The sequence below is a fragment of the Neltuma alba genome, unplaced genomic scaffold (genome assembly GCF_004799145.2).
Source record: "Neltuma alba isolate B1F8T4 unplaced genomic scaffold, ASM479914v2 tig00010998_pilon, whole genome shotgun sequence".
NCBI classification, from domain to species: Eukaryota; Viridiplantae; Streptophyta; class Magnoliopsida; order Fabales; family Fabaceae; genus Neltuma; species Neltuma alba.
The window spans coordinates 1-19,914 of NW_021635753.1; the positions used below are offsets into that span (position 1 = coordinate 1).

Genomic DNA, 19,914 nt, shown 5'->3' on the forward strand with positions numbered 1-19,914 from the left:
TTAAAACTATATCCTTTTTTTCCCCTAAAAATATCAAAATATTACTAATTTTATATGGAATATAATCATTAAAAAATTTGGAAAGTTGAGATATTACAAATTACGTTAAAAAGTATGAGGACCCAAGCCCATGTATATACATGTATAAATTATTAATCTGGTAATATAAAATGTATTTTAGTCTTTAGTAATACCGTTAATTTCATTTAATAAAAATGTTAATTCAATGAATTTAATATTAATTTTGTAATTAAATGTCTACAGATCATATTTAAATTTTAATCTTTAATATAATTTTTATATTTTATGGTTCATATAATTTTTGTTCTCATTTTAATTTTAGTCCTATAAATTTCAAACTTATGGTTGTAACTCCTAAATTTAATTCGTTTTAAGACGTTAGTCCTTAAAAATATAATAGGGTTCAAATCTATTAAAGTGTGATATAAAAAAGGATAGAAGAAGATCTCAAAATGCAATGTAGTAAATAAATTTCAAACGAAGAGCATGGGAAAAGGGCTAAACAACTGCATTTTGAAGACTTTTTTCCCCTTATATATCATACAAAATCAAATTAGATATCATCCAATGAATCATGTCATTACTTTAACGTCTTTTACGAGACTTCAGTACCATTATACTTCTAGATAAAATATTAAATTTTAATAACTAAAACTATAAGTTTAAAAATTTAAGAAACCAAAAATAAAAAATCAAGTAAGTTCGTACCAAAAATTATATTCACCTTTGTATTTAACATTAAAATGAACAAGCTAACAAAACTTGGGGCCCCCGAAATTACCAAAAACCCCGACCCGACCCATGTGTCTAGACTCTTAAGTCTAATGAAATGTCAGTTTGAGGGAACAGGTGTCAGGTGCGTGGAGCGGCAATTTCAGGAGACTCCAACTTCATGCATGAAAAATCCAAAACACTGAACACTCCTTCTTTCTTCACCACCTCACTCTTCTCCCCCACCACGTGTTCTCTCTCTCTCTCTCTCTCTACTACTTCTAATCAATCTTCAACTTGTCTTTCCTCTTCCTCCTCCTTCTCCCACACATATCATTATTCTCAAGCATATCTGTAACATTCTATCTCTCAGAGCAGCCATGGACTACTTGATGAACTCTGTGCTGAACTTGGTGGTTCCTCCGGCGAGTATGGCCATGCTGGCCTTCTCATGGCCGGCACTGTGCTTTATCAACACCTGTGAGTGGCTTTATCGCAGCTTTAATGGTGAGGATATGGACGATAAGGTCGTCATTATCACTGGTGCTTCTTCTGGCATCGGAGAGGCAAGTTCGACCTCTTGAATCATCATCTGTTCCATTCATCGTTTTCGGAGCCAAACCATATTTGAGTTTTTCAAAATTGAGCAATTGGGACTTAGATTATTCCGTATTAATTAGAACTCTAGAATCATTATACATTAAGTTATTTATGATACTGTGTGCATATGCACAAAATGTTTAGATGAATCAAGTAGAGACCTTATTCTTGGATTTAATTCTGGTAAGAATTTCCAAAGTATGTTTTATTTAAAGTTATCAACTTCTGTACTGGTTTTGGAAGAAATAGATCAGCACTAAAAGGAAGAAGATTTAGTGAAGCAAAACGCAGGGAGAATGAGAAGACTTACTATACTCCTCTATTATTAAATATAAGACTCTTATACACACCGGTTTTAAATATAAAATCTTATACTAGTGTGGTATAAGGGTTTTATATTTAGGACCAAAGGAGCATCATGTATTTTTTTACCAAAGAAAAAGGGTTGATTTGATTCCTCTTCATACACAATTTGAAATCGAACCAAATTGTATATATTAATATGCAAAGGGGAGAGCAAATGAAGCAAAAATTAATTAGCTGACTTTACTTATGGAATGTGTTTTCTTTATATGATTTTCCATTTTCTGTTTGTTTTAATTAGGAAACTATGGGATTGAAAAATGACAGTGAATTGTGTATGAATAAGCAAAGAGAAGAGCAAATCAAGCAGAATTTACTCCCAGGAATATATAACCTGCTTTCTTTTAATTCTGATATCATATGATTCTCCATATTGTTTGTATTTTCAATATAATTGTTTTGTTAACGTGCTGGATTATTATACATATATGAATGGCAGCAAATTGCATATGAATATGCAAAGAGGAGAGCAAATTTAGTGTTGGTGGCACGCCGAGAACAACGGCTGCGATGGATTGCAGAGAATGCGAGACTAATAGGTGCAAGTCATGTCATAATTATGGCTGCAGATGTAGTCAAGGAAGATGAATGCAAGAGATTTGTCAATGAAACCATAAGCATTTTCGGTCGCGGTATGTGTAATACTATCCCAGTTCTTAATATAAAATTAATTAACTAATTTGAGTAAATTACAGAAGTTTGTTAAGTTAGTTATTTACAATAAATAAGTATTATCTTTCGTAGCAAACCTTTGCTAATCATATGTATTAACTAGAACTACTATTTAATGAAACATTTAATATGTGTAACGAGTATAAAAAACTCCTCTGTAAAAAAAATAGATAAATATGAGAGATTAAATAGATTGGGGTCTTATATTTAAGACTAAATTGAATGTCAAATTAGTTCTTATATTAACAATCGGAGATAGTATGGTTAATGTGCACAAATACTTATAGCACCGTAAATTTGTTTTTGGCTCTCAAAGTTGAGGGAATATTCTTAAATATATAAAGTTCAAGGGCCATGATATTTGGATTATTCTTGCCTTAAATAGAGACAGAACTTGATAACTTTGAAAACTATTCAGCATTAACAGTAGTAATAATCAAGACTAGAATATAATCTTGTTATAGCGAACCATCTTGTTTGTGCTTTATTATTGCAGTGGATCATCTGGTGAATACAGTAAGTCTGGGACATACATTTTACTTTGAAGAAGCTGCAGACACATCGGTTTTCCCGCTTCTTCTGGTAAGAATTTCAATGTGCACTAGTTTGCAGAATTTGTTTCCCCTTAAATTTAAAAAAAAAAATCATGGGATATACTAAATCTCATAATTTATGCAATGATATATAATGCATTCTAATAAACATGTTCATTATTAATTATCAGGACATTAATTTCTGGGGTAATGTTTACCCAACATTTGTGGCTCTCCCTTACCTTCATCAGAGCCATGGCCGTGTTATTATCAACGCATCGGTAGAAAACTGGTTGCCTCTGCCAAGGATGAGCTTGTATGCTGTAAGTAATTATCAGTTAACTCACATAGTTAACATTCTTTCTTTCTTACTACATTAAGAATTAGTTCCAAAAGTTGACCTTTGGCTGTATCAAAGGAAACTTGAATTGGCTCGGTGGCTTGATATATATATACACACACATGCATATATATAGTTGGGTCTTATTGTCCAGAGTTTTATAGATAACAACAACAAAACTTCATTCCACTAAGTGGGGTTGGTTAAATGAATCACACAACTCTATTAAGCTCTATCTAAAGCCAAATCTTTGAATATATTATTAATTAAAAGATCTCACTAAATAACTTCATTAAGTGGTTTCTTTAGCTTTTTTCTACTCTTTTTTAGAGGACTCTATAGTGTTTGATCAACTCTTCTTACCGACACATCCAAAGGCCTTATCTGTACATGATCAAATCATTTCAAATGATTTTCTACTATTTTCTCATCAATAGCAATCACTTAACTTTTCTGCATGTATGTTCATGACGAATCTTATCTTTTTTTATATGATCACATATCTATTTTAACATTCTCATCTTAGAGTTTTACAAACTTTAACAAGACATCTACATGAACAAGTCGAAATCACCAACCTCAACTGAATACACACAAAAAAGAGAGTAATTAGTCCAAAATAGGAACAATGGTAAAATTGCTGGAAACATTTGTGAAAGCATGTTTCAAGTCATACTAGAGTCACTATCTTTAAGAGTTATCCTGCTAATTTATAGACAGAGAGAATTTTACACATTAGCTTGTAATTTTGCTGAAGTGATAACTGATAAGAGTCAAATTAAACACTAGTTAAGAGTTTGTCTATAGGCTTGTTTTCTATTGAGTGAAAGAGACTTTACCTGGGTTCTGATTGTGTACATGGTAGGCTGCAAAGGCTGCATTAGTGAACTTCTATGAGACACTAAGATTTGAACTGAAAAATGAGGTTGGAGTTACCATAGCAACACATGGTTGGATTGGAAGTGAAATGACAAGTGGCAAGTTCATGATGGAGGATGGTGCAGATATGCAGTGGAAGGAAGAAAGAGAAGTGAGTTCCTTAATTTCATGTTTGCTATTTGTTTTTATACATTGGTACATAATTTTTGGCATCCTAAGACTTGGACTCGTTCATGAACAAGTCATGCATCATATTATTGTTGCTAATTAATTGTTGCAGGTGCATGTGAGTGGTGGATCTGTTCAGGAGTTCGCGAGATTGATCGTATCAGGGGCATGTCGAGGCGACACGTATGTGAAGTATCCAAGTTGGTACGATGTTTTTGCACTATTCCGAGTGTTCACTCCCAACATTCTCAGTTGGGTCTTCCACTTACTGATTTCACCCGAAGGTGCCAGAAGAAGTTCCTCTCTTTTAGGTACTGGAAGACCTGTAGCTTATTCTGTAGGCAGTCTCTCTGACTAAAAACTTGGATCAAAATCTCTTGCACATCCTCTATTTAGTGCATATATGGTTTGGACCTTCCTTGTCAGATTTTGATGGTTTGGACTTTCAAATCAGAAAAAGAAACCATCCTATATCTGAGTTAGAGGATTCAGATCACATTTGTATTTTGCAAGGGATTTACCTTAAACTTTTAGGAGCCAAAACCTATTGGCTATGGATCAAGTCTATATGTATACTTCTATTGAACTTGTTTCCATGAGTCTTTCAGTGATGAGAAGCATTCTGAATAATCAGTGGAGCTGTGCCAACTTTGTCATGGTAATTTGTATGCAAATGGAACATAAACTTGTGTGGTTGTGTTGGACTTCATCATTTATGCTTTTACTTGACATAAATCTATGCAAGCAGACAATAAAACTTGTTAATTTTATAATTAGAAAATACACTTGTGCCAAGAATGGAGCAGTATAATCACTATATATATAATGCCAGTAATAGAGCATTTAACATAGGGTATAGGCGTAATTTTAATCCTAATTTTATTTCTCATGTGTAATTTTACCCATGATTTTTTTAGGGGTGTAATTTTATCCCATCTTTTTTTTTTCGTGCAATTTTAACCTTAAGGGGTATTGCACTTAAGAAATTAGATTAAGGTTAAAATTTGTACATGAGAAATAAAATCAAAGTTAAAATTGCACAATTACAATATGTAGTTAGCAATTAAATTATAAATTATTTTTTAATATAAAATTCATAGGACTATTGAGGCCTTGATTGAATTTTTTTTTTTAATACAAGCCCTGATTGAAAACTTTATTAAAACTTCAAGGTGATTTACTAAAGCTAACATGATTCATAGATCCATCAGTATCCAATTTCACCCTTCTCCGTATCAATGGACCGAAAAATTGTGAACATTTCGATTTGAAAATCTTATGAAGGTGAAACTACATTATATTGGCCAGAATAAAAGAAAATCTTCATACTTATGTAATTGTTTATTTATTCAAAGAAAATAAAGCAACAAAAATAAATGTGATGATTTGTTTCAGTGTTTTGATTATCCAACCAGCCAATTTGGTCAATACCAGTCAAATCGATCACATTATTTTTCTTAATTAAATTTTAATTCATATTTTTAAAATGCAATTTAGATATGCGTGTGTATAAAATCAGCATCAGTAAAAAAAATGCAAGAAATATTTATAAAATATGTATATGCATATATTCAAACGTCATAAATTTCTCTTCGATTCCTTGTGTAAATTATGAAAGTTAAAATGAAGTTTTCACTCAGAAGTATTGAGTACCCAAAAGTTTTTTGAAGTAAAAATATAATACTAAAACTTTAAAATTACAATAATGTTGCCCTTTACCGTAAAAAATATTAATGGTTAACATCACTATTTTAATGATAGGATAATATTGCTACGATATTAAACATTTGACGTAAATTTGTATCTAAAAAAACTTATAGGTGCTCAACGCTCCTGAATAAAAATTTTCGGGGCAAATTTGCACTTTAACGAATAAGTGTGTTTATTTTGGATGAAAATTATGAAATATTGATGCATATTACCTTCGTTCATTATATATTATTCTGTTTGGGATGCAAACATTTGTTTTTATTATATACTACTTCCGGTCCTTAATATAAAATATTATTTAACTTTTATTTTGGTCCAAATATAAGATTCTAATCCATTTTGTCTCTCATATTATTTATTTTTTCAAAGATAATCCTTTTAATAATGATAATTCTAGTCAATAATAGTAAGAATATTTGAGAAAAAAACAATACTTATTCATTACAAATAACTAATTTAACTTATTTTTCTAATCTACTCAAATTAGTCAACTAGTTCTTATATTTAGAACTGGAGCTAATACATGGTTATTTATTTTTAGGTAAAGAAATGGCAGCAGAAATGATGAAATTGGCGAATATCATATTTAAGGACCATTAAGATATTAAGAAATTAACATATTATGATTATTTTTTGAGAACCAAAATAATGATTTAAAAAAATAATCATCAGGCTGTAGAAAAATTAAAATAGTCTCCATTTCAATCGCTCAATTTCATTAAAATAATATCCATATTTTGAACTTGTTGGGGTTTAATATTCAATTTAGTACGTTCAGCTCAAAAATAAAAAATCAATTTAGTGTGTTTTATTAATCTTGTGATTCTGGCTGGAAATCGGATTCCTTTTTTTGGATTCTTTTCGCCCAAAGTCCCTTTTTGGGCCATGCCCAAAATCCTGAAAATAAAAATGAAGGAGGTTGTCCTAAAAGGAAAAAAAAAGCCCACAGAAAAAAAAGTAAAAAAAAAAAGAAGGAAGAACAAGAAGCTGAAGAAAAGCAACCGTGAAGCTCGGAACTTTGGATAGTGAAGAAGAATAATGCTGCAAGCCACCGAAACGGAGGAATTGAAATACCTAAATTGCAACCCACACAAATCGGAGCAATCCCCCTTTTACTGAACAGCTATCGGTTGCGCTAAGTTGGTGCAAGATTTGCTGCAACACCGAACTTCGTGATTCTCACTTCAAGGACTGAGTGCTGGGAGGAAGTTTTTCAAATGTTTGTTCTATAAGGTTAGTGCTTGTACTATTCAATATTGAAAATCTGAAACTATTCCTCTAATTTTGAGCTGAAGTCCAATATACGCAGTTCTGTGTGTCTCTCTGTCTAAATGGACTGAGCTGAATCACAAGGAATCGCTTCAATTGTTATTATTGTTGTTTTTTTACTCTCATTTCGATGTCCGGTAACCGTATCCTAAACGCTGCATGAGCCATTAAAGCTTGTTCATTAGTTGGAATCTTTCCATAAGCAAAAGGCTGATGAAATGACCCGCTTAATGGACTCAGTAGCTTGGAAAGATTTACAACACTAATAGGCATTGAAAAAAGACAACTCGTGTTAATATCCATGTAAATATTAATGTGTATGATCTATTCAAGTCCATCTTGTCTATAATCCATATTAACTAAAATGGAAGAGTTCACTTAAAAGATTGCAGTGTGAACAGTAGAAAAATTTCAGCTGCGCAGGGGAAAAAATTGGAACTTGGCTGAACAATGTAAACACTAAAACAAACTAGAAAGAACTGATGTCTTGGGGTGACCATTTTGTACCACCACATCACAGCGCAGTTGTCCTTTCAGCCAAAGGGGGCTTGGTTTTATTTTTGTTTGGTAACTTTTTAGGTACTGGAAATTCCTTGGTAATCCGATTGAATTATTGCTCCACTAGTAACTTTGATGACTAGAAATCCTAACACATGAATCATATCAAGCAGAGGCGAAGAGAAGTGGATGATTATGTGCTGGTCAATGGAAAAACAATTTGCAAATGCCTGTTGAGTTTCTTTTTTATAAAAAAAAATAATTGGAGAATTTCAAGGTTACTTCCACCAAATTTTTTAAGATGTAGAATTTCATCCATTTTGAGCATTATGCTAACACCCATGCTTGTAATTCAAACTTGTAGTTTTTGCTGGGATTCCATGGAAACAAATATTCCCAATTTGGCACATCTTCTTCAGCTGTGTATTAGCAAGAAAGCTCTCCTAGCTGGTAAGGTTCTTCATGCACAAATCTTCCGATTATCCCTTTCTTCTGTCACCTTTCTCTCCAACAACCTAATCGAATTGTATTCCAAGTGTAATGATGTTAGTGTTGCCTATCGAGTGTTTTGTAATACACCTCAAAGAAATATATATTCCTGGAATGCCATCTTGGGTGCTTATTGTAGACAGAACAATTTGCGGGATGCTTATAGATTGTTTCTACAAATGCCCGAAAGGAACACTGTGTCATGGAACACTATTATTAGTACAATGGTAAGAACTGGATTTGAAGAGCAGGCGCTGGATGTTTTTGACTCAATGATGTTGGAAGGAATTAAACCCTCCCACATTACATTTGCCAGCATATTTAGTGGATGTGGTTCTTTAGCAGATGCTGAATTTGGCAGGAAAAGCCATGGTCTTGTGGTCAAGGTTGGTCTTGACAGAAATATGTATGTTGTCAATGCTCTTTTGTTCATGTATACTAAGTGTGGGCTTGCCAGGGATGCGATCCGTATTTTTAGGGACATACCTGATCCTAATGAGGTTTCTTTTACTACAATGATGGGTGGATTAGCTCAGACAAGTCACGTGAGAGAAGCTTTCCAAATGTGCAGGCTAATGTTGAGGAAAGGTGTTCATATTGATTCTGTCTCATTGTCAACCATCTTGGGTGCCTGTTCGAAGGGAGGATTTGAGGAAATTGGTCTCCATGGTCAAAAGTATGGCTTCTCACGAATTTTTCAGGGCAAAGAAATACATGTGCTGTCAATTAAACTAGGTTTTGAAGGAGACCTCCATTTGAGCAATTCACTGCTTGATATGTATGCAAAAAGTGGAGACATGAATAGTGCTGAAAGTATCTTTGCTAATTTGCCTCAACTGAGCATTGTTTCTTGGAATATAATGATCGCTGGATATGGAAATGTGTGCAATAGTGAGAAAGCTCTAGAATATCTGCAAAGAATGGAGTCATATGGATTTGAACCAGATGATGTTACTTATATTAATATGCTAACAGCATGCATCAAGTCTGGGGATATTAGTACTGGGCGTTATATATTTGACAGCATGCCATGCCCAAGTTTGACTTCATGGAATGCTATGCTCTCAGGCTACACCCAAAATGCATGTCAGAAAGAGGCAGTTGAATTGTTTCGAAAAATGCAGTTCCAATGTGTACATCCTGATCGGACTACTCTGTCCATTATTCTTGCTTCATGTGCTGAAGTAGGACTTCTTATTGAGGGAAAACAAGTTCATGCATGCTCACTTAAGTTTGGATCATATAATGATCTGTATGTTGCCAGTGGCCTTATCAATGTTTATTCAAAGTGTGGGGAAATGGAGTTGGCAAAGCATGTATTCAGCAAACTGCCTGAACTAGATGTTGTTTGCTGGAACTCAATGATAGTGGGGTGCTCAATCAATTCTCTTGACCAAGAAGCTTTCTCTTTCTTTAAGCAGATGAGAGAATTTGGCATCACTCCTTCCAAGTTTTCTTATACCAACATATTGAATTCATGTGCAAAACTTTCTTCATTACTGCAAGGACAGCAGATTCATGCACAAATCACAAAAGCTGGCCATGTTGATGACATATTTGTAGGGAGTTCTCTTATTGAAATGTATTGTAAATGTGGAGTTGTGGATAGAGCCAGGTGTTTTTTCAATATGATGCAATTTAAAAACATTGTTACTTGGAATGCAATGATCCATGGTTATGCCCATAATGGATGTGGTATTGAGGCTGTTTGCCTCTACAAAGACATGATCCAATCAGGTGAAGAGCCTGATGATATTACTTTTGTAGCTGTATTAACAGCATGTAGCCACTCTGCTTTGGTTGATGAAGGTATTGAAATTTTCAATTCAATGCAGCAAAATATGGTATTATGCCAATGGTGGATCACTATACTTGCATTATAGATTGTTTGGGTCGTGCTGGGCGGTTCAATGAAGCAGAAGTAATTCTAGATAGTATGCCAGGCAAAAATGACCCTGTCATTTGGGAGGTTGTACTGAGCTCATGTCGTATTCATGCTAACCTAAAATTAGCAAAAAGAGCAGCAGAGGAACTCTTTCGACTGAATCCTCAAAATTCTGCCCCTTATGTGCTTCTTGCCAACATGTATTCTTCTATGGGAAGATGGGATGATGCAACACGTATTAGAGATATGATGAGCGACAAACAGGTGCATAAGGATCCTGGTTATAGCTGGAGTGAGTTCAAGAATAAGATGGAGGACAGTAATCGTGATGGGTTGGTGTGCGATGTTATCTAGGGGATGAGATCTCTTTATCATGCTAAATGAAATCAAGGCCCCTCTGCAGAGACTTTAGTGACTATTGCGAGGGGAAACTAGATCCTCGAAGTTGGTAATGGTTGGTTTGATATGGTGAATTCCCCCCAGGGTTCCTCAATAAAGTTGAGTGGGATTACAGCTTACTGCTTATTTATTAAACTTGAGTTAGTTCACCTGCCATGGGGTCTATATGAAGGGGCTTTTATCCCTTGAAATTTGAGATGAAGCACTTCCCTCTCAAGATCTGAAAAGCACTACCATGCTCATTTGGGAATGCACTATCCAGACATTGCAGCATGGAGACTATTTGCTTTCAGAATGTGTTGCCCTGGGGAGAACTGATAATTGGTGATGGCTTCCTGGAACTCTGCAGACGTCCTTGTCTCCAATCATTAATACCAATTTAGAGCTTTTCCTTCCCAACACCATGGCCGTGGAGACTTTCACTCCCCTAGAAACTCCTTAAAAGTTTTCTCATCTTCCTTCAACACCCAGTATCTCCTTCATAACTGAGAATTTGTTTTCCAATCCAGACTATCAATTCTGCGCCCGCGTTCTGGTAATTATTGGTACCAGTTTAGTCCTGTTCAAACTACAAAATGATGGAAAACCTTCCTAAGATGCCAACCAATGAAAGAAAAATATCAGAAATGTAGAGATCTACCTCAGAATTCGGTAGCAATCCAGCGCACAGACCCAGTCCTAGATGAAAGAATAATAAAACCGAAAGATATGCCTCTAGGATTCAAGGCTGAGCCTTGTTGGTACTTTCCAGGCCCTCGCCAGCCCCCTCCTCTGCTCTCTCTTCCTTTCATTCTTTCCCAGATCCTCCCAACAGTCACACCCCTGAAAACTCTTTTAAACAGCCATGTGTATTATTATATTATTTCGCCAGTCGCGCATATGTGACCCTTACACCATCTGTTCTTCTGTATCCTCTCCTTATGTATCTGAGCAATCGGTAGTCTATAAGCTTGATGACTCAACTATTTTTCCTTTGTTTCCTTCTATTGAGATAGAGGGGCTTGTTGTCCTCTGCTTATCTACTCTCTATTCTCAATAAATATATTTCTGAAATTGAATCTGACAAGTCAGCAGTTAAGGTTGGGTTGATGGCACGGATTTGTGAAATGAGTGCAAGCTTTGGGTTTATGTTGCCTGAGACAGCAGAAGTGATAGGCATATTGTTCTCCAAACTTCTGGGGACCGTCCCTGGTGCCACTTCCAAGAATTTTCTCTCCTTTTCTTTTCGATTTGTTCCTTTCACATTGGCTTGTTAAATGCACAGGGTTCATTTTATTGCTTTTCCGCATGGCATTTGCTCATATTGTTATAATGTAAGAGTGTAATAATCTTGACCCATGTTGAGATGGAACATCTGTAAGTTGCTGAAGGCACGAAATATATCTAGTAGAGTGTCTTCTGGTGTTTGCCTGAGCTTCACTTTAAGCTTGCTATAGTATTGCTGAGGCTTAACCATGCAGCCTAGTGTTTTCACCTATCAGAAAATCAGTATATTTCTTTCTCTGCATGATGCTAAAAGTTATCAGTATGAAATGCGGATAGCGTCAGGAAACACAGTCACAAATTCATAATGGGGGGTTAAGATGTAAATTTATTTCTGAAATATTCCTCCATGTCCATATGATCCTCCCTTCATTTCCATTTAAGTTTCAAATTTGGAAAGTAGTAGTCTATTTTGTAAATTTCAATTTGGATTCATCTTGACATTTAACATTTTTTTTTCAATTTTACTCTTACTTATTTATTTTCTCTCATTTGTCCTACTCTCTCTCATCACATTTTCTTGATACATTCTCTTTTATCTTTTTCTCCTCATTTATTATAAAAGCATATTTGAAAACAAAAATATATTTCTAGTATATTTATTGTTTTTAACTAATATTAACTAATTATTTATTATCTGTAAATTAGTTATTTAAAACTATAAAAAAGATCAGCCAAATTATAACAAAGTTTTTTTGTGTAAAAATACACATGAAATTTTTAAAATGATAAAAAAAAAAAAATGTTATCCCCATTAAGACAATTATCCTTGACCATTTAACTAATATGTTAGTCAAGAAAATGATATGAAAGTACATTTAAAGTTTTTAAAATGATTTTAAAATATCACGGTTGTTAAGTCAAGGAACTTGGTGTCTAACAATGAGTATTGTTAACAATACATTGTGTTTAAGCTGTTAGAGGACTAAAAACGGTGAGCACAAGAGCCTTATTTAAAGTTTTACGTAGTTTATTAAGAATTTTACTGGGGAACAGCTCTACAACATTACTGGACATGAAATATCATAAGAGGTCAAACATTTTATCTTTGGATAACTCTCCAATGTATGATGGGACAACCAAATACCAATTATTATCATACAAGACAAGTCTAATTACAATTCTCTTCATTGTTTTAACCAATTCAGAGCTTGTCACCTCTTGATGTGGAGCCCTGGGGCCATACTGCCAGAGTATTGATAAAAAAGAGAGAAGATAACATCCATCCAATGCATATGGTAATGGTGGGGGCCACCAACCACTCAAAATCTGATGCACTTGGAAATGATGGGATTTGAAAAGCATGTGTGGGCTTATATACTTGTTAACAGAGTGGATAATTTGACTTGATCATATATTAAAAAATGCACATGTTATAAGACATGTTTAGAAATACATTTATCAAAGTTAAGGGTTCGGAAACAAGCTAACCAGCCTAATTTGGCTTGTTTGTGTATTTTTAAGTGTTTATAAATATTTTCATATAAATTAAGATAAAATTTATCCCGCATATACATCTCGTGTTTCATAAATTATAATTAAAAAAACTGTTTTGAAGGCTGAGTCTTGTAAGCCTGAGTGTTTTACTTTTCAGATATTTTTTATCACATTACTAATTTACAATATTAATAAACTTATAAGGTTGGAATAGTAATTCTTTAAATAATAAATGAAAATAATATAGCATGGCACAAATGTCGGTAAATAATACTATTTTTGAACCTACATATATTATTATTACAATGTAATTCGTTTTCTTAAATTCCTAAACAATAATTCACTTTTCATACAAAAATTAAACTGCTAAAAAATTACTTATTTTTATAAGTTTAAATGAACGTGCTCTATATTATAAAATAGTGAAACGTATAGTCTCATACAAACTAAATAATTTAAATAACAACGTCTGATCTGATTCTAAATGTGTGAGTAGTGGTGTTAAAAATAGGTCTGTCTCGGCCAGCTCGTACTGGTCCCAATCATATTGGGACGGAATAGGACAAATCGGGACGAGGCAAAAGAAATTGGCATCGAGACGGAGCAAGACATGAGACAGGGTCATCACGTCCCAATCTCATCCTGGTAGTAATTTTTTTTATCATATTATAGTTATTAAATGTTAAAAATATAAAATATTTAAGACAAAATGGTTATATTTGTAGTTTTTAGCACATATATAGTTGAATAGTTATTATTTATTTAGAGTTTTTATAATTACTTATAATTTTTGGAATAGTAAAAATAAAATTTAGAATTATTATGTTACTGATTATTATTTATTTGGACTTTTGTTTAAGAGGATTAAGTCTAAAGAAATAAAAACAAACAAAAAATGCTTTCAAAAGCATTAGCCCAAGAACTAAAAATAGAAAAAAAAAACAACAACAAAAAAGATCCATTATAATAGGTCCAGCCACAAAGTAAAATATTTCATGAGTAGATTTCCTGTCTCGTCCCTCTTCCCATCCTATGATGATCCTATGTATGAGGGATTTTGCTAATTCATATCTAAAATTTTAATATATGTTTTTCATTTTTATTCCCACTCACTTACATATCTTTCTCAGCTTTTCTCTTTTCACTCATTTTCTCTCCCGTACATTTTCTTTATAAATAACCGTATGTTTGAAGGAAAAAATACTACCTCTGATTTTTTTTTGTAAAATCCAATTAATCGAATTGTGTGATTTAAAAAATCTGTTAATATTGATTAAAGTAACAAATTAAAAAAATACTTATTTTTTTTTTCAAATATACTCTTAGGCGTTACTCGTATTTATAAGAAGGCAAGCGAGAGAGAGAATACTGAGAAAAAAGATGAAAAAAATGGATGAGGACAAATATATTGTAATTAATTAAAAATAAAATTGGTGAATATGCATTTAATTTTCAGACCGTTTTAAATTAGGTCTTATAAAAAAGATCATAAATATTATGATTTTATATATTTATTATCTTTAGTTAATTTTAAATTATTTTTATAATCCACGTAATTGATTGTTTGCAATTTATGAAAAAAAGAAGGAGGAGTACTATCATTCAAAAAAAGAGATTTAGAATTAGAGAGGAAGTACTACTTTAAAAGCTAAATTAGTCAAACTGATTTTCCGCAAACGAAAAAATATCAATCAGATTAGATGGTTGTAATTAAAATTAGAATTCAATTTTGACGACTCTTTTTAGCATTGACTTTGCAGGTCATGCTGTGAAGAGTGTAGACATTGGAATGAACAGGCATAGCCTCTTCAGAAGTCAGAATCCAAAAGGCACGTGAGGAATTGAAAATGGCTCCGTCTAAACTTTCATAGCCACTAGATTTTTGCCCCTGCCGTGGTATAGGGAGAAACCCAGCTAAATCCGCATTGGATAGTTTGTTTTGATTCCAGATATAAAACTTTAATTAGTCTTACTTTAAAGTTTGTATTTTTGACTTTTTATCCGAGTCATCCATATTAATTACATGGATAATAGGAATGATGGAGGTAATGATTAAAAAAAATTAAAACATATTTATTATAAATAACTAATATACAACTTTTTATTTTTATAAAAGTTAATTAAACATTAATTTGATCCAAATATAAAACCTATGTATGAATAAAGAAGAAATAGAGAAGAATCATACAAAGGAAGAAAGGATTGATAAGAGAGAGTCTTTCTCATTCCATTCAAGAGTACACAATACATTATACATGGCCTCTATTTATAGGCACAGCTTTACATCTTTGATAGAATCTACAGATCACATGATAATATGAGATAATTGTGGGATATAGAGATAATGGGAGATCTTAGAGATTATAGGAGATATAAGAGATAAAGGGAGATATATGGACATCTACAAAGATATTATTATATTCATAACACTCCCCCTTGGATGTCCAATATATATGAATGTGCCTCGTTAAAAAACTTCAACTAGGAAAAACCCTATGGGATAAAAACCTAGCAAAAGAAAAAGAGTACATCATTCATTGATACACTATGCAATGCTGCCTCATTAAAAACCTTGCTAGGAAAACCCAGTGGGACAAAACCATAGACAAGGAAAAAAGAGTACAGCGTGTATCAACTCCCCCTCTTGACAACATCAGTTGACATCTTGGAGCCTGCAAAGTCTAATATAACGAACAACCCTTCCAAATATTGTAATTAGATAAAAACGTCAAATATGAATTTCATAATCTTCTAAACATTATGAGGCGAATAGTCCTTATATAGTTTACCCACATGTGGATCATGCTGTGATCTCTTAACATGAAAATCAAACAGAAATACTTTATCTACATAGCCAGTAAAATTAGTTGTGGGTACTTTCAGATATCCACGGTATCCTTTAAATGAAAAATATTCTTAATTTCACTCCATCGTCTTTATATTAGCAACAAACTATATCATGCTAACTAGCAAATGATATATTGAGTTATGTGTGGCTAGATAGATACATATGTGCTCTAGTGACACTAAAGCATGGTACTTCTGGACCAAGTATTTGTTCATTACCTTCTAGAGGTCTAAATCGATCTTTAATCCATATCTAAAGATCTTGCAACTACCGAAACACATAATGGATGTTACTTATCCGCATAATGGATGTAATTTATCCATATGTATTCTTAAAGCTTTTATTTCAAACTTTTTCTTCAAGTAATTTGCAGTTTTTAAAAACTCATCAGGAGTTGTGATACTATCATTATAAATAGTATCGATAACAAACTCATTTTGAATCTCTTCATAAACAGACAAGTTGAAATAAGTTTACAACATTCCTTCAGTTGATATTGACCACATGTGTCTCATATAGAGACTTACTTCAATGATGTTCTTGAGAACATAATTGTATACTTCTAGAAACTTAAATCCTTCAAGAATTTTCATACATTATGATCCATATCTATTCTTGTATTGGATCGTTTATATTTATACAAGAATTTGAATCCTTCTGGGATTCACATATAATTTCACTACATAGTGGGTCACTGTATTTCTAGACGCATATGAGATTTTATCAAACTGCCAGATTGATAATATACATAAAAATTGTAATTCACCACAAGATTCTCTTTCTCTTTTCTTGGACAAATACCCCTTACACTTCAGGTGTTTGGGTTAGAGATACACAAATCTCCTGTTATAATGTTGCGTTTTTTCTTTTCTGTTGGCCAATCATTTTTCTATCTATATCTCATAACAGGTTTATATATAAGATCCTCACTTGATCATGTGATATCATCAATCAAATTATTGTCGACAATTTTATTCCTTTGTCGGTCCCGTTTTCTTTTATGACATAATATATCGAGATCTCTTTATTGCTTTCAGACACTTAAACCTCTTCAGGGGTCAAAGAGTTATGTCTTAATCTCTTTTGCAATTCATGACTCCTTAGTATGATCATCATTATCATTTGCTCCTTTTTCTTTTCTTTTGGAACCGATCATAACATCATGCTTTTAGCATGTCTTCAAGAATAGGAGCATTTTTAGCCGGAATATAAGAATTAAAAATTCTCATTTAGGTCAGTAATTGCATCTGGCAGACATTAGTAATGTTTTACAAATGCAATACTTCATGAACTTCTAGTTCATACTACTATATTTGAGGATCTACATTTGATAATGAAAGTATATTCTATGTGTTCTCTTTTCCAGCTATACATTTTCTCCCCCTCATATTGGGAATATGCAATGTAGGTCTCCCAAATCCATAAATCTCTTTTAGAAACATTATTTTGTTTCATTTAGAGACAAACAAGAATAAGGAGGTTCTTATCCAACATTGATCCCAACTTACTTTTAATATCCACCTATGTCCATTATTACGATGGAATAATAAATATTGCATATTCTAAGATGAAAAATGTCTGACTCCTGACCAAAAGCCAAATATAATGGGAGAATTCACAATACATTGTTGGTTTGATGCATTTATGTGCAAAAATATATAAAATCAATCATCCCAACACTCAAGTAGGAATTCTGTTCTCATAAACTCTGATCTAGCTTCTTATGGAGGCTTTTACTAAGCATATAATTATCAGCAACGTGAGGAACAATCACTAGCAATCTCAACAAGAATCGTATTGATTTCATAATCAAAAACTTATATACTTAATGTAATTATCTGAACATATTTGCAAATTTCAGGTTGCAAGTTGATCATAAACACCTGTGACCATTTTATAGATGCATCTTTCACTTATAGAGTATTACTTTGGTCTACATGGTGTCTAAATGGGCCCATATATAAATCTGATACATTATAAATCTGTACGGATCCGATTTTGAGCATAGCTAGTGATGTTCTCTATGAGAACAAACAACACACAAAAATTCTTGAATCACATATCATTTTAAAGAATCTTCTAGTTCTTTAATAAATGACAATGCACATTTTTTATGATATTTTGCATCATTATGATCGGGATGATCTAACCGGTCATGCCAAACTATGAATGCATAAACTTCTGGTTTATTGTAAAATTATTCTCAATTATTGGTAAACTTCTTGTTACCATGTTATATTATTTATTTATTTTCCTTAATATTCCATAAGGAATATGTTATCAATTATAGATTTTATCTTCAAGATAATGAATAATGATATAACTCTTCTAGAGCATTAGTTTTTATCTTATACCCAAATGGTAGAAACCTGTGCACTCATAGAAGGTTGAGCGCTATTGGCTCTTCTGGAGCTTTTTTTCAAAAGGAACATGAGATATAAGGAATGAAATTAATATTAATAATAACAAATTCCATCTAACATGATTCACACTTGTATTTCAACAATTTCAACAATCTCCCCCTCAAGTGTGAGTCATATAAATATATTTTTCTTATTTCTGTATTTCAAATACAATGAATAATATATAGTAAGCTAATAACATATCTTTAACTTGAAAATCCAAATACTTCCTGATTCATATATAATAATAGATTTAAATCTAATTGAACTATCACTTTAAGACCCTTTAATAAGCAAATATTCTAATATAAATGTTTGTGGGTCATAATTTTTCATTATCAATTTCTTTTCTGCCCACAAAAATAATGGGGGGAACTACATTAGTTATTCAAGAACTATATCAATTTTGTTACTAGTTCTTCATGAACTATATCAACATTTTGCTATTAGTTCTTCTGGAACTATATCAATCTTTTGTTATTAGTCCTTCTGGAACTATATCAATTTTTTGATTACATATAGTTCTTCAAAAAAAATGCTATATATAGTTCTTCAGGAACTAAAATATATTATTATTTCACTATATGATATACTTCACTTTTTGTTATACCCCCCTTTTTTTTTTAAAATATGAAGCATATATTTTTTTTTAACAAAATTTATATATTTTCTCGATATTTCATTATTCAAAAATTTTATTTCCTTGTATATATTATGTAATGCTTCAAAACTTATTCATAAATTTATAAATTCAACAAAAAAAAATCTATAAGGACTAAAAATCAAACTATATAGTTAGGAAGATTTGAATCATAATCCTTCAGGGCTATTTATAAGCTATTAGTCTTCAAGACTCTATATAATGAATACTTATTTTAAAAATCATTTGTGTCCCTTAATATTTGAACCATAAGCCTTCGGGGCTTTAAAAATATCATAAGTTATTATTTTCATATTATTCAATAATATGAGTGTAATGGCTACTGGCCATTTAGTAATAGGAAATTATAATATTAATAAATATCAAAATGAATGTCAAGAATATATGAGAATAAAATAAGAATAAAAATTAAATTTTAAATTAATTAAATGTAACATGAAATAAAGAGAAAAGGCAAACTCTTTTACCAACACATTCTTCACTAAATAGTTATTAGTTTTCTGGGCTACATTATTTATAATTCTAATTGTCATAATTTTTTTTTTTATAAACAAACCATGTAATGATCCTTCTCATAATTAAAACTATATGGCTTCAGGCCATTTAAAAAAAATTTGATGTTATATGGCTTCAGGCCAATTAATAAAATAACAAAATTAAATATTTATGACTTCTAGTCATAAGATAGAAAATCAAAATTATATGAATGCGAACCATTTAATAAGATAAAAGAAAATTTAAATATATATATAAATGGCTTCTGGCT

At 32.2% G+C, this 19,914-nt stretch overlaps 2 protein-coding genes across 2 annotated transcripts; both read left to right on the forward strand.

Annotated features, from left to right (window-relative positions):
* The first annotated feature begins 1,047 nt into the window (after nucleotides 1–1,047).
* On the forward strand, nucleotides 1,048–4,669 carry LOC114760555 (11-beta-hydroxysteroid dehydrogenase-like 5). The gene is made up of 6 exons (XM_028949818.1): nucleotides 1,048–1,298; nucleotides 2,135–2,327; nucleotides 2,864–2,949; nucleotides 3,092–3,223; nucleotides 4,106–4,270; nucleotides 4,400–4,669. The coding sequence occupies exons 1-6, from the start codon at nucleotides 1,113–1,115 to the stop codon at nucleotides 4,643–4,645; spliced, it is 1,008 nt and encodes a 335-aa protein (XP_028805651.1). The 5' UTR covers nucleotides 1,048–1,112; the 3' UTR covers nucleotides 4,646–4,669.
* A 3,475-nt stretch (nucleotides 4,670–8,144) lies between these two features.
* On the forward strand, nucleotides 8,145–10,492 carry LOC114760560 (pentatricopeptide repeat-containing protein At4g20770-like). The gene is given in 2 exon segments (XM_028949823.1): nucleotides 8,145–10,089; nucleotides 10,092–10,492. Coding segments are annotated over 2 exon segments (2,346 nt in total).
* The last annotated feature ends 9,422 nt before the right edge of the window (nucleotides 10,493–19,914 follow it).